This window comes from Girardinichthys multiradiatus, chromosome 19, assembly GCF_021462225.1.
Source record: "Girardinichthys multiradiatus isolate DD_20200921_A chromosome 19, DD_fGirMul_XY1, whole genome shotgun sequence".
NCBI classification, from domain to species: domain Eukaryota; kingdom Metazoa; phylum Chordata; class Actinopteri; order Cyprinodontiformes; family Goodeidae; genus Girardinichthys; species Girardinichthys multiradiatus.
This window is the reverse complement of record NC_061811.1, coordinates 16,856,637-16,872,288: the sequence shown is the minus strand read 5'-3', so window position 1 is coordinate 16,872,288 and position 15,652 is coordinate 16,856,637. Positions and strand designations below refer to the sequence as shown.

The 15,652-nt window shown below is 37.8% G+C and overlaps 1 protein-coding gene across 4 annotated transcripts in view; it reads left to right on the top strand.

Annotated features, from left to right (window-relative positions):
* col12a1a (collagen, type XII, alpha 1a) overlaps positions 1–15,652 on the top strand; it is a 77,187-nt gene that overhangs the window by 53,015 nt on the left and 8,520 nt on the right. For all 4 annotated transcript variants that reach the window (XM_047345680.1, XM_047345679.1, XM_047345677.1 and 1 more), the window contains 16 exons: positions 23–175; positions 316–390; positions 482–621; positions 1,760–1,883; positions 1,958–2,101; positions 2,292–2,456; positions 3,123–3,161; positions 3,283–3,421; positions 4,951–5,093; positions 6,452–6,561; positions 10,732–10,890; positions 11,095–11,172; positions 12,600–12,686; positions 13,092–13,145; positions 14,729–14,824; positions 15,162–15,215. In XM_047345680.1, the coding sequence (XP_047201636.1) occupies positions 23–175; positions 316–390; positions 482–621; positions 1,760–1,883; positions 1,958–2,101; positions 2,292–2,456; positions 3,123–3,161; positions 3,283–3,421; positions 4,951–5,093; positions 6,452–6,561; positions 10,732–10,890; positions 11,095–11,172; positions 12,600–12,686; positions 13,092–13,145; positions 14,729–14,824; positions 15,162–15,215 (1,760 nt within the window). The remainder of the gene's footprint in view (positions 1–22; positions 176–315; positions 391–481; positions 622–1,759; positions 1,884–1,957; positions 2,102–2,291; positions 2,457–3,122; positions 3,162–3,282; positions 3,422–4,950; positions 5,094–6,451; positions 6,562–10,731; positions 10,891–11,094; positions 11,173–12,599; positions 12,687–13,091; positions 13,146–14,728; positions 14,825–15,161; positions 15,216–15,652) is intronic.

Genomic DNA, 15,652 nt, shown 5'->3' with positions numbered 1-15,652 from the left:
CTGTTTCCTTCCGTTCTGGTAGCCTCTAAGAGAGGAACTCAGGAAGTCACAGTACGAGGATCAGAGAGCAGCTATTGTTTTGACGGTTTAAGCCCTGACACTCTTTACAATGCCACTGTGTTCACCCAAACACCCAACTTAGAGGGACCTGGAGTCAGTGTCAGGGAGAAAACATGTAAGAAAGTGTCTTATGTCCTTGTTCTGTACTAATATGTAAAAATACTTTGAATAAAACCTTGACTTTTTGATGATAGAAACCATTTATTTGCCTTAAAATATAATTTTCTGCTCTTTGCTTGTGATTCGTCATTGCAGTGGTCAAACCCACCGAGGTGCCAACCGAGCCTCCTACTCCTCCTCCTCCAGCTTCAGTGCCACCTGCTTTAGATGGTGAAAAGAGCTTCAAAATGTCTTTGATATTTGGGTGTTTTATTGTTGCATGGATGAGATTGACTATAACACCATGTCATCCTCATCACAGTATGCAAAGGTGCCAAAGCAGACCTGGTCTTTTTGATCGATGGCTCCTGGAGTATCGGAGATGATAGCTTCAACAAAGTCATCCAGTTCACCACAAAAATGACTGCAGCTTTTGATGTCATCAGCCCCGAAGGCATGCAGGTCAGTGGTTTTTAAAATTCTTTGTAGCGGGAATAAGCTATGCTAAGCTGTATTAATGTTTATAAACTAATCAATCTCATGATATGAAGATAATGAGTTCAGGCCTCATATGGTACACCATTATGTAAGGTAAGTAAGGTACACTATGACCATGCATTAGGGTAAACTATAATCATGTTCATAAACCAGTTTCTATCAAACATTCTGTCAGATATTTATACTTTTTATAAGGTAAAATTTTCTATTTATTATGGATGCACAAATATCAAAATTCATGCCGACATTGATATCCGATAAGTGATATTTACCAATATTATGTATCATATATATCCCACTACCCTATCAACACAGTGAAAAATTGACCACACCGCTGTCATTGCTTCTCTGCTTCAGTTAAACACCCTACAGTCCTGCTCTGCATCACTGTCACATAAGATAATATGGTGATGTTTTCACATATCAGAGGTGTGGAGGAAAAACTAAACTTTAGCAGTAATTCATACGATGTAAAAACACGAATTGTACGTGGTGATCAAGCCAGGCTTTCACCAAATTGGGCAAAGCTGATGGGTTTACTGGTTCTGTGTTACTCTGACTGACTGTGAGAACACAGCGCTGCTCAGCTTTCAGCAGCCAGAACTTCTAAAAGAGGAGATGTCACAAGGATCTGACCTGCCAATCAAAGTCAAGCTTGCCATAACATGAAAGTACAGATTTTCTTTTTCCACACTTTAGACTAGAGCCAAAAATATCATCGAACTATCATTGTGATTAAAATACTGTGCAGTGACCCAGGTTGGTTTCACATTGAAGGTATAAAATATGATATTGAAAAAAACAAGACCAGTTCATGCCCAGGGTTTGATACATTAATGAATATTTAAAACTAACTAAACAAATATTTACTATGAATTATTTTAAAGCTTTGTGAACCACTCATATTAGAGACATTTTCATATATTGACAGGCATTCAGACAAAACTATGAATTTATAGTATTTATTGGACTTTTATAGTCAAAGGTCAAACCTTTAACATACCTTAAACATATGAGTACACTACATTATTTAATGATTTATTTTTTACTCTCCGCATTTTATTGTCAACCAAACCCATAAATTTTTACTGTTTTTAAACAGGTTTCATTCGTGCAGTACAGCGACGATGCCAAGACTGAGTTTAAGCTTAATACCTACCATGACAAGGGAATCGTGATATCAGCTATGCAGTCAGTTCGCTACAGAGGAGGCAACACCAAGACTGGTACTTCCTTTAAAAAAGGACATTTTAACATAGTAATTGACAAGGAGTTTATATTGGTTGTTCTTTTTCTCAAGGTATTGCTTTGAAGCATGTCTACGAGAAAGTGCTCACGTCAGACAGCGGCATGAGGAAAAATGTCCCAAAAGTGCTGGTTGTTGTCACAGACGGCCAATCCCAGGATGAAGTTAAGAAGAGTGCAGAAAAACTGCAGCACTCAGGTATGTGTGAAGTCATGATATTTGTTTGGATTTGCTTTGTGTCTAAAAAATATATTGAACTGCATAATTGTGAAACAGAACAGAAATAAAGCATGTGTCTGATTATTGGAAGTGCGGGGAAAGGGTCGGTGGCTTTTCGATATGCTTAACAATAGCCTTTGTTTGTTTCGTGTATGTGTGTTTTACACAGGCTATAGTGTGTTTGTGGTTGGAGTTGCTGATATTGACATGAGAGAACTGACGGCTATTGGCAGCAAGCCCTCCGAGCGGCACGTGTTTGTCCTCAACGACTATGACGCTTTTGACAAAATCCAGGATAACCTCATCACTTTCATCTGTGAAACCGCCACATCCAGTAAGACAAATACTGACAAAATGGCAATTTCTGTGCTGCAGTGGAAGACAATTTAGCACAGATGGACAGATGGAGAAAATAATTAGAGACATTTTTCTGTGAACAAAATTATTGGAACACATGATCATTTTGTTAAAAATGCTTTAAAAGAAAAACTCAAATGTTAGTTTGAGTACATAGTGGAGAACAAAATACATTGTTTAAAAACATGCTCACTTCCCAGATCTACATTTAATCCTACAGAAAACCTGGGGGGTGAGCTGATGAGAAAAGAGCATAATAGAGAACCCAGGAAACTTTAGAGAGATGGACAATGAATCGTCTGTATATGTGCAAACCTGAAGAAGTGTTAAGGAAGACTAAATGCTGATTGACTGACAAAAAATTCTACACTGTATTGACAGCAGAGGTACCAATAACTGCAATTTAATTTAAATGTTTTTCTTAACATGGGATATTTTTCCCACTAATGAAATGTTCTCAACATAAATTTTGTATTTTCCTGAAATTTGCAGTAATAATATACTTTTGCAGTAAAACAAATATTTTAATACTTTTTACACACCTTTATCAGTGGTGCCAATAATTGCGTTTCCATCTGTGAATAACACAATGTTTACACCTAATCTGTTTTCCAACATTGTTTAACTTCTTGTGATCTTGCAGCTTGCCCTCTAATCTACATCAATGGATACACCACACCTGGTAAGCATTTAAATACCACACCTTAAACATAAACTAATTCCTAAAGAGCTTGTTGACTTTACTAAGACGTCTTGTATCTTTCATCTTCTCATTGTTGCTCCTGTTTATTCCTTCCTTTCAGGCTTCAGAATGCTCGAAGCTTTCAACATCACAGACCGAACATTCGCTGGCTTGAATGGGATCTCCATGGAGCCCGGTTCTTTCAACAGCTTCATTGCCTACAGGCTGCACAAAGACTCCTACCTGAACCAACCCACCAAGTAAGAGTTTGAGCAAAATAGTGTTTGTGTGAAAATTAAGGGTGTGTAACTCTTGTATTGTGCTTACTCCCAAAGCAGTTGACCTTACCTCTATTCTATTATGTGCTCTATGATACATCTTAGCCCACAACCATTATTATTGTATAATGATGGTAACTTATCTCTGTAGTTAGAGGGATTTTCCTCTAAATACAGAGTACTACAGGCAAGGCAGGTTTATTTGTATTGCACATTTTTGCAAGAAGACAAAGTGCTTTACATGATGAAAACATCAGAAAAAAAGCACATGAAAAAGTACATTGCAGTGGCCTAATAAAGGAAATTGTACTAATGCTGTTTTGGTTAATAGTTTAAATTGAACAGTCAAAAGCAACTCTAAACAAATGGATTTTTAACTTCGATTTAAAAGAACTTAGGGTTTCAGCATTTTTGCAGTTTTCTGTAAGTTTGTCCCTGATTAGTGGAGCATAAGAACTGAAAAAGCCAGTGTAAGGACCTTAAACTAGGGTGATGTGCTCTACTTTCTACTTTCTTAGTTTTAGTGAGGACACAGGCAGCAGACCAACTTTGTAATTGTCTTCATGTGCTCTGAAGGTTCAGGTCTTAGTCCCTCACTATTCCTAGATTTTGGGCCTGATTAGTAGTTTCTAGCTGTAATAACTGAAGTTCTGTGCTGACTCTTGATCGCTCTTTCTTTGTTTCAAAAATAATTACAGTTTTGTTTTTATTGAACTGAAGAAAATAATGGCGCATCAATGCATCTATTTGTTCAATTCATCTACTCAGCGCTTAAATGGGTTCATAGTCACCTGGTGACATTGTAATGTAAAGCTGTGTGTCATCTGTGTAGGGTATGGCAACCTATTTTATTTTTTTATAATCTAGGTTGTAGGGAGCATGTAGCTATAGAATAGAAGGGGCCCCATGATGGAACCTTGACAAACCTCACATGTGATTTTTGCCAACTCTATGTAAAGTTACCTTTTTCACTCCTTGTCCCCTGTCCTTTAAGTAAGACTCAAACTAGTCAAGTACTAAATCAGAAAGTGTGACTGAGTTCTCTAGTCACTCTGGTTATATGTGAAGGTCAACAGTACTAAGCCCACTCTGCTGTTTTTGTGATATCATGAAGAACACAAGACTTTAATTTCTACATGCAATGTTCCCTCAACCTTACATTGGAGGGAGAAAATCACCTTGAAGGGCAACTGTTAAAGTGGTATTAAATATTTGCAGAAGTGATATCTAAACTGTTTGGCAATATGTTGTTCTGTATACAATGATGCATATGTGGGTATAGAGAATGCCTTAATGCAAGCAAGTGGAAACACTTTGAACTATGAGAACTATGAGACTAGAGAAAATTAAAAACACTTTCCGTATGCATGCAATTTAGGCAAAGCACAGGAAGGAATCTTTTCAAGGTTCTTCAGCATGTTTGACAAACCTGTGTGTTTGCCACTGGATTTCATGTAATTTCCGTGCATTATTATAAAACAAATTTGTGGACTATGACATTCTTTTAACAGGGAGATTCATCCAAATGGTCTTTCCCCATCTTACACCATCATCCTGCTTCTCCGCATCCTGCCTGATACACCCTCTGAACCTTTTGATATCTGGCAGATTGCTGACAAAAACAACAACCCTGAGGTTGGAGTCACAATGAACCGTAAGTTTCCATCAACCAGCCAGAGGGAAGGCTGACCCAGTACATGCATTGCCCTGCAAATGTGTTTCCGCCCTCTATACTTTTTCTCATTTTGTCACATTACAAAGAAAAACGTGGATTTTATTAGGATTTACATAATCTCTTGATTCTGAATTTGATTTTGGTCAGGTTTTTGACTATCCTATCCTCTATCCTTTCCTAATACATGAGTATGTTTTGATTTAAACAAACCTCTGCCTCTGTCTCAAGTCTTCTGCAGCATCCAACAGGTTTTCTTCCAGGATTTAGCTCTATCTATACAATTAAACCTTTTTTGTGTTTTTTGAGTTTTTTGTAGGTTTAGTGGGAATTATCCATTAGTAATTGGACGGGAAAATGGGCAGAAATAAGGGAAGACATGCAGCAAATGGCTTAGGGTCGGGAATCAAACTGGGGACAACTACGTTGTGGACTGCAGCCTCTGCCTTTGATGCATCTGCTACCAGCACCCTGTTTCACCCTGGGGATAGTGTTGTGTTCCCTACTGGCAAACTCTAAATTAGGCTTTTTATATTTATCTTGCTTTCAACAATGACTTTTAAATGCTAGATTTTCCATATTTTCTCATCTAAGTGGCGGACCAATGCAGCTCCTCCAGAATTACAATGGGCCTCTTGGCTGCTTCTTTGATTAATGCTCCCTCTTCCCTGGCCTGTCAGTTTAAGTAGATGGCCTGTTTGTAGTTGTACCATACTCCTTTCATTTTCAGATGACAGATTGAGCAGTCTCTCCATTCAAAGCTTGTTATATTGTGTTATAACATCAGTCTGCCTTAAACCTTTCTACAACTTTATCCCTGACCTGTCTGCTGTGTTCCTTGGTCTTTATGATGCTTTTTTGTTCATCAATGTTTTCTAAAAAACCCTTTTTGATTAGTACTTTTTCCATCCACTTCTTCATTATGCGCTACTTTGTGTTGGTCTATCACATAAAACCCCAATCCTAACGCATGTTGTTTGTGGTTGCAACATGACAAAATGTGAAAAGATCAAAAGGTAGAAATACAAGACATTGTAAAAAGCTCTAAAGAGGATCTTAACCATCTTGCTTTTTCTTCCATTTACTCTAAAGGAAGATTCCACCCATTGCTATCATTATAAATTAGGAATAGCCTCCACTATTTTTCTATAATACACCGCTTTCATTGTTATGTGAATATCTGCTGTAAATTTGTGCTTCCTCACTGCAAAGGAATGCAATAAGTATATGTGAATACCTCTAATACCTGCAAGCTACGAGCATATGTTCTCTTTAGTCCTGGCCATTGCGTGCATTGGAGCATACTGTCTGTGATTTATTAAAGGCTCTGGTCTTTACAGCCTCCACCCAAACGCTCACGTTCTACAACAAGGACACCCGAGGAGAGATTCAGAGAGCTGTCTTTAATGAAGCACAAGTGAAGCGAATTTTCCATGGCAGTTTCCATAAGGTAAACACACTGCATGGTTCCTAAAAAAAAAAAAGTATCTGTTTGCACTTTATAGTGATATTTATAAAAATTGTTTTTCCCCAATAAATGTTTTTTCCCAATAAATCCCCAATAAATTGGAAGATCCCCTAGTATTTCCTTTCCATTATTTGCCTTTCACTTGTATTTCTTTTTACATGCTTTTACGTTTGTCTGTGTGGCTCTTCTGCCTCATTTAGTCTGGCTGCATTGTCTCTTATTGTGAGTTTCTTTGCTGTGGAGCAGTTTCTGGTTACCCTTACAAAGGTCTCTGTTTTCAGTCTTATTGTTGGTTTGCTGTGGATGAGATTTTTGGGCCCCCTTTTTTATGATTTGACATTTGAGCTTTGTTTTATTTAGACCAGGCACTTAATTTGATAAATGAGCTTCAGAGGCCATAAATAAGTTTAAATGCTGTTGGTAGGAGTGAAAGTCTGAGGCCTCGGTGGCTGTGTTTAATGTTCACAAATGTGTCTGGTTCAGGACAAGATTTTTAAACCAGTCAAAGATTCAAAGAGTAAATTAGATTATAGTATCCTTATCTTCTGTTTAGAGCAGGCATTCATGACAATGCCTTTGTTGGTTCAAATTGTACTTGGGTCAGATAAGTATTTTGTGTTGGTCAAAATTATTCCAATACCTTGATACTTGGGCCTCTACTCCATTCTAAAACTGATTTATGACCTTTAACTACTTAAGAAAAGCCTTGTTCATGGGGCCCCTAAAAATATCAGCCACTCTTTAAGCCATCTGTCAAAACCTTGCATCCAACTCAAAATATCCAGTTTCCCAGTGGTAAAACTGTTTTGAAAGGACTTTGTTTCTTTTCAGCAGTTAAACCACAATATTAGATCCTTATGCTTGAATCTAGCAGTATGGTTTCTCCCAGGATGCAAACAGAGACATCAAATATCTCCATGCACAATGCAAAGCAGCAGGGGTTACAAAACAGTTCTTGTTATGTATTAAGACTTTGAGATGTGGAAAACAGAACAATAAAATGCATTCTGTTTTCCTGCTGACTTGGATGGTTTAAACTACAACCATCCAAGGAAGGTTCAACTGCATTTAAGGTTTGCTCACAAGGACATTTGGTCCCCTTTTATATGTTCCATAGGTTCCTTTTTCCTCTAACACCAAGGCCATTACAATTAGTTACCCCTTTTTAATAAGCAAGAGTCTTATCCAATATTAAACTTCACCCGAGAGATGTGCGGATCCAAACATCAGAAGACACTCTAAAAAGCTTTCCAGTTTGACCATTTAACATCTACACAACTAACTGTGTGGTAACTTTATGTATGAATGGGACTTTGGCAAATGTTGGCACAGTATTTTGATGAAAATCATATTTTTTGCTGGTCTGGTTGAGAAGCAGACTAATCTTTGAGTGTGCATGTGTGTTAGTGTCTTTCTGTTCTTTCAGCTTGTGGCGGTAGTGAAGACTGTAGTCTGAATGTTCAATGGGTGCCTATTTTGTGGTTCCATGAGCTGGCGAGTCCGCAGTGGTCTACCTAGCTGCTTATTTGTTGGTCTGCAAAGTAAGTGCAGACGCTGCCTGCTGTGGTGGTGTGAGTTTACATGTTGTCAGTGGTTTTCTGAAATTTTTGGATCTCTCAGTGTGACCTCAATGAGTGTGTGTTTTTGGAAACTGAGCCGAAATCTCAGTGACAATGATCGGCCTTTATTAAAGCTGGTTTTGACTAAAGATACTTGATTTTGCACAGCAGATTTCCTGAGTTATGGGTTTTCAAGATATCAGCACAAAAATCAGTTTATACATTAAGGGTTGGCACCACAGTGTTGGGTCGGAGAGTGCATCTAGAGTTGGCTTTTATTTTCCTCCGAACTAACAAGTAAATATGTGACCGAGGGGGTAGAGTTTGACATGTGGTGAAGCTCTCAGACGTGCCTGTACCAGATGCTGACCACTCTCTGGAACCAATGAGGGGTCCTCTCCAACCCACCCCCAAAACAAAAGATGAGAGTCTCTGTAAACAAAATCAAAGGAACATTCGTTACATGGTCTACTTTTTTGAGCAGCTGCACAAATCTATAAGTGTTTTCATCTTACTGCAGCATTTGCAAGCTTGAAATGAAATTCTAAGGAAAAACAATAACAGCAAGAACAAAGGCACCAAGCGAAATGAAAATTAAAGAAAACTGGAATTTTTTATTTTTATTTTCACATTTACTTTAACAGTAGAAACTTATACAATTTCCTTATTTTTAATTTCTTATTCTTTTATAAAATTATAATGTATTGTGATTGATATTCTATAAATTGATTTTATTGCTGCATTTTTATACAACAGGCAAAGCATGCTGTTCATTCTGAATTTGTATATTATTGTTAAATATCATGAACATTGTTACCACCTTAAAACACAAATGTTTGTGTTCACTGTGGCTGTTTCCATCTCAGGTATATCACCAGAAAACACACCAATATGCAAATTGCATTTGCATATTGGTGTGTTTTCACTTTCAGGATTTGTAAATCCTATAATGTGTTATCTAGGCATTACACTAAGAAAGGAACCATTAAGCCACATGATGCATTTCCTTGAATGCATTGCTATACAACAGAGTATCATGGGCATACGTTATTACATCAATTGTACATATAGATGTGAGATCATTGGTGTAGATGTTAAATAACATGGCCCTAGAAATGACCCTTGTTGCACTCCCACACTTTGCTGATTTGAAACTTACAGCAAAACAGTGCAAGCCAAGAATATCGGAAATCCAGCTGTACTTTTTTCTTCATCCTTTGCGTGTACAAAGAGAAACCTCCCTTTAGAAAGAACAGATATGATGACTTTGAGTTTCAGGATTGGTCAAAGCACAGTTTTAATGTCAATGTAAATGAGAATCGATTGTCTTTGTTTACTGCGTTTCATTCCAGAAAACACAAACTTGGTATTTTTTATTTTCATAGAGTAGACAGAAACAAAATAGTTCATAGTCATAGTGCATTAATGAAATTAAAACTGTGTCTTTCAAGGTCTGGGATTGTAATAGATGTCAGAACAGTAAAGATGGAGCCAAGAACTCTATAATCCTATCTGTTCGGAATCATACAAAGATTTAAAATCAGTTAAAGTTGAGTTGGGGTCAGCATGTAGAGAACTGAAGCAACAAAATAGATTGTTAACAATTCATTAAGATGTGTCAACACTTTGTTACAGTGGGACCATCTCACAACAACCATCACTTGAGGGAGTTTTGGTCAATCTGAGGCTAGTATTCCCAAAGCTTTACTTTCTACTGATTTTCCTAGAGTTTACTTTGGTCAGTGAGGTTGTATATACAAGCAGTTATATACATATTCATAATTCATGCCAGTGTACTATCCTAAATTGTTTTGGTGAACCCTAAAGAGCATTGCGATTTACATTTAGGCCAGGACCCTGGAATAAATGGCACCCCTTTCCCCTTTGTGGTCCACCAAATAGTTTATTCTGGTTCCAAGGAAGTAGACTGTAATTTTGTGAATGGTTGCCAGGAACTATGGCCTGGTTTGTGGCTGGTATAGCTTTGTAGAAAGAAATGGTAGCTGGCTTTTTCCTGACATAAAAAGATCGTTTGACTTTCAAGCGGGGGAAAATTTGCAACTGCAAAGGGAAAAGTATGGAAAGTGTAGGACTTCTTATGGCGAGCCGCAGAAGATATTGTTTCAAGATGTGTGGATCGGGTGTCTATACAGAGAAAATATAAGAATTTGGCACTTTATTGCTCTGTCGCTATATATACACAATCTGAAGAAGGAAAGCCAACTGTTGCATAGTTTTTTTAATTGTCCGGGATATTCTAGAGGCATTAAATGTCAATCTTTTGCCAGATCCATAACCACTTCAGGGTAATTTCATATGTACTTAACAAAGTGTTTTAAAGACTTAACACCTCTAAGCTCTCCAAACTAAGTGGAACACAGTAACTATAAGACCTCATTTTACTCTTTTGGAGTACAAGCATGTGTTTTCAAAATACAAATGAGTCCCAGCACCATCTTTTTTTAAATTTCCAATATCCTTCGTACATTTTGCCAAACAATTGTGCATCAATAAGTTTGGCACAGGTAGAATTTCATAAAGACAAGGATGTTTTGTTGAAAGCTTTCCCCTCTCCACCTTCTCTCTCTTCCAGATCCACATTACCATCTCACCAGAAAAAGTCAAACTCACTGTGGACTGCCAAGAGGTGGCAGAGAAACCAATCAAGGAGGCCAACAACATTACACTGGAGGGCTACGAAGTGCTTGGCAAGATGGTCAAGACGTCAGGTTCAAAGAAGGCCTCAGCAACAGTAAGAGCAAAAGAAGCCAAACTTGTTAAACATGCATGTGACATCTGGAAGAGGATCTCACAGTGTTCAAAACAATGAACATCTAAAATCTCCTAGTTCTCCCAGGATCCTATTGCATTTTTTCAACTGTATGCTTTTTTATTATAAATAGGAATTATTTAAAGCAAACTTTAATGTGTTTCTCCCTCTTCTTGTATCTCCTAGTTCCAGCTCCAGATGTTCGATATTGTCTGCAGCTTGAGCTGGATCAGCCGAGACAAATGCTGTGAGCTGCCAGCCACAGTAAGTGTTATTTTAGATGCTCAAACTATTGAAAATAGGAATGAGATGGATATTAGAATTTCTCAAATTCTTTGTGAAATACTAATCTTGCTTCTAGGAAAGTTGGTTAATTTTACATCATTTGTGCAGGTATGTGGTTGCCTAATGAAAATAAAATAAAATAGATACAAATGCAATTTGTGTCCAATTTCTGATTTGACCTGCCGATACCATTTTGTCAAGGATTAGTAGCCTGCATATACATGCCACCTCTGCTGATACTATTTCAATCATTTTAACATTTTGTACTATTTTAAACAAAGACATATGATAGACTTCACATTTTAGATTGTCATTAGCCTCTCCCTCTCGAGAACTTAGACCATTAACTCTGAGATTACTAAAAAATCTGACGTTTCTAAATCCAGCATGCTAAATGACAGACAGTGGGTGAAAGTTTCAAAGGATAAAACAGCAACTTTCATCTGCTTCCTTCAGCCTTCCTGTTGTCTGCGGAAAGTCTTGCTCTCTCACATAACTTGATAGAACCACAGACCTATCTAAACATGTTGTAGAAAATAAAGTTTCCTTTTGAATAGCTTTTTTCCGCTGACTTCATTTTAAACAGGCATCTGATACAGAAAACAGCTACAGGAAATAGTCTTCACTCAGTAACAACTTCCTCTTTGAAGAGAGTTGTTGTCAATTTGATTTAGTAGCTTTATTATGGTGTATTCACTGATGGGGAAAAAAGATCAGCTTTTTAAGTTTCTGACCAGCCAGCCACCAGTCAGGGGCAATCAAGCGGACAATTGGCCAATTCCGACACCACACTATTTCTTTGTGCATCACTAAATCTGTTTAAAGGAAAACATCTCAACTTAACTCGAACGAACCTTGTATTCTTGGTAATTCTGGTAATTTGACAATTTGAAGCATGATTCTTAGTTGCATAAAAACAAGTCCTCCTTTGGCTCACGTAGCAGACAGTAAATAACATTCATTTATGTTCTGTTGGAAATACAGGGTGCTTCCACATTCAGGCAATTACAAGCAATTCATGTGTAATTTGCTTCAGATATTAATACATCACATCAATGACTGGAAAATTACGTAACCCATTATGTTTAAGAACTCCAATCAAGAAATGTGGAAGGGATCTGCAGCTGCAGCATTTTGCTCCTAGACCCCCATTTTGCTTGTCCCAGTCACCCTTTCATTGTTCTATTCTTACATTTGCTGGGTTTTAAAACTGTCTCATCTTTTATAAATCCCTAACAAAGGAAAAAACAGAAATTTCCAGGATAAAGTAATGAAATCAATTTCCTCCTTGTATACTTTAGTTTGCCAGGAAATGTCCTCAGGTATCAAAACGTTTATAAATGGAGCATAATAAAAATAAAGTGAGCATGTACATTAAATCTCTGCATCTTCTTTTTTTCTTCCAGCGAGATGAAGCCAAGTGTCCTTCCCTTCCCCACTCCTGTACTTGTACACAGGACAGCATTGGCCCCCAGGGGCCTCCTGGACCTTCGGTAAACCTCCCTATCACTGCTTTTTGTCTGTCCTTGCCTGATAAAAGTTTCTCAGAAGTCTTAGATGTTTTGTAGATGATGATAAAGCCATACTGTTCTCCACTAGAGTTGCAGGTTTGCTGCACAGTTTGAACTTATACGCAGTTGAGCATGTTTGTTGCATATTCCTTTTTTTTTCTCCATCTGGAGAAAGCAGTACAGAGAGTGAGACTAGCCTCTTGCAAAGAAATGAGTGTTCAGGGATGAGTGTCAAGAGAAAAATGCTTCACGGTAAAACAACAGTCTGCAATATGTGCACTCAGTAAACTCACTTAGGCAAGAAAACCTTAATGCCTGGGGTTTTAGGGCTTTAGAATCTGCTTACGTTACGCTAACTTTATGTATCTGGCACTACACTTTTTCCAGGGCAGCCCAGGTACTAAAGGACCTCGAGGAGATAGAGGACAAAGTGGCAACCCTGTGAGTTCAACTTTACATCTCTTAAAGCATGTTGAAAATTGCTACTACGGGGTACTATCCTACTATTGTGACAGGGTTTGCTTTTTACAGTGCTGTGTAAAAGTAATCATACCTATTGAACTTTTTCACAGTATTTTATTTGGTAAATAAAGTCAATCTGTGTGAATGTTAGTCTCAGTGGAAATTCAGCTGTTTTGGTAAGGCCTGTTTTTGGTAAGGTTTGCTAAAGAAAATTAGTTCAGCATCATGAAGACCAACACACACAACAGAGTTGTGGAGACATTTAAAGCAGGGTTCGGCCAATAAACAATATCTCATGCAGCCAAGAGGAACATGGCAACTCTGGAGAAGCTACAGAAATCTGTCAACATGACTGTTAGCTGTGCACTCCACAAATCTGGCCGTTACTGAAAAGTAAGGCTGCATTTGTAAACATATCATCATCGCAGTATCATTGTGTGCAATATGTATATCCCAAAGGACTGTTTGGAGTGCAATAACTGTTGGCTAATATTTTCCAACTGTTATGTAACTTGTATTTTACATGCTAATGCAATATTTCACCAGTATGACCAGTCTCATGGCAGCAGATGCTCACACTGGACCCAAATGACATTGCCTAAAATGCTAAAGGTCACAGAGTGATGGAAGCATAGATGAGAAAGAGAGGAAAGAAGAAAATAGGTATATATTGCAACTAATATTGTCACTGCAATATTTACCAGAATTATTGACTAAGAATAAGCTAGAAATTCATCTTCCAAATGGACTATAACCCAAAACATGCAGCCAGAGATACAATAGAATGGTTTAAATCAAACCATATTAATGTGTTGGAATGGCCCATGCCTAAATATTAATGGGAGTTTTGGGTATGAATTCGAAATCCCTCTCAGATTCCTATTCGTTGAATCTGACTGAGCTAGGACCATTTAAAAAAAACAAGAACGGGCAAGCATTTCAGTTTCTAGATGTACAAAGCTGGTAGAGACATGCTCCGAAACACTTGCAGCTGTAATAAGAGTAAAAGGTGGTTTTACAAAGTATTAAATCTAGGTGTTGAATACATATGCATGCTACAGTTTTCAGATTTATCTTTGTAAAGCATTTTGTAAAGCATTTTTAAAATGTATCATTTCCCTTCCACCTTATAATCATGCAGTATTTTGTGTTGTTCTGTCACATAAAATCAAAATGAAATGTTTGAAGCTTGTGGTTGTATCATGACAGAATGTATAAAAGTTCAAGCTCTGTTGATACTTTTGCAAAGCACTGTAAGTCTAGAATATCTGTAACAATAAGAAAATAAAGAAAACGATTTCAGAGGTCAGCCTCTTAAAGTTTAACTGCTGCTCTTCTTGGACAGTGCACACATCTGAAAACAGTTAAATATATATTTCCCCACAGTAAATTTCAAGGTAGCCCATGTAAAATATTTTTAAGGTCCATGTCCCAAAATTGTCACTGTTAAAAAATGTGTTGTCTGTCAGCGTAGATGCAAGTCAAATTAGGTTTGATTGTACCTCTCTTTCCAAATATAGTGGTTTTCTAACACATTGCTGATGATTTGTGTCATGCTGTAGGGTCAAATGGGTCCACGTGGTGAGCCAGGAATCCCAGGCGCGATGGGACCACCAGGTCCACAAGGCCCTACAGGACTTTCTCGGCCTGGAGAACCTGTAAGCTAATTTGAACCGAGTCTGCAGACAAACAATGTTAGCAGTAAATTGGGTATTGTTGACTGTGCCATTTGCAGAATCACTGACTACCTTCTGATTGGTTAAGAATGCTTGATACAATCTCTGCTGCACATCAGTACTCAGTGGGATTTATAACTGACGTCAAAACACATCACACTCCTCTCTTCTTCCAGCCAGACATCCAGACAGCTTTGTCATTTTTTTTCTCTTCTTGTGAAAATATGCCATCAATCACAAACACAGAGCAAATGGATAGGTAAAGCAATGATTAAAGACCTGAGTTTAATCCTCTCTTTTCCTCTTCCTGCTTCCTCAGGGTCGCCCAGGACCTAAGGGAGATCGTGGAGATTCAGGCATTACTGGTCTGCAAGTAAGGACTTTTTACTCATTTGTGGTTAATGATCTGGAAACTAGAAACTATCCATATAGTGCAGCGTTCATGGAGGAATGTGAATTCAGTCCAACAATCAGACTGAAACCACAATGAGTTTAGGGGGCTTTATCATGCCAACAATTAGGGGGACCCATGCTCTTAAGTCATCCTCTTGCGTGACAAACGGTAAAAGAAAAGAGATGCCTTTAATTTAAATAAAGAACAGTCATGTTACAGCTGGCAATGAAATGTCCTTGTAACGGAAGGAGATCGTGATTTAGACATGCATAAATTGGCATAAAGATAGTGTAACTTTGTGAATAAAAAGTAAGTTTGATTGCAACCAAAATTCAAATTTTTGTCAGCAGTTAAGTTGGACCTGTTTTGCATTGGGTGAAAAATCATGTGTTGAAAGGATGATTTTATCCAGCTGA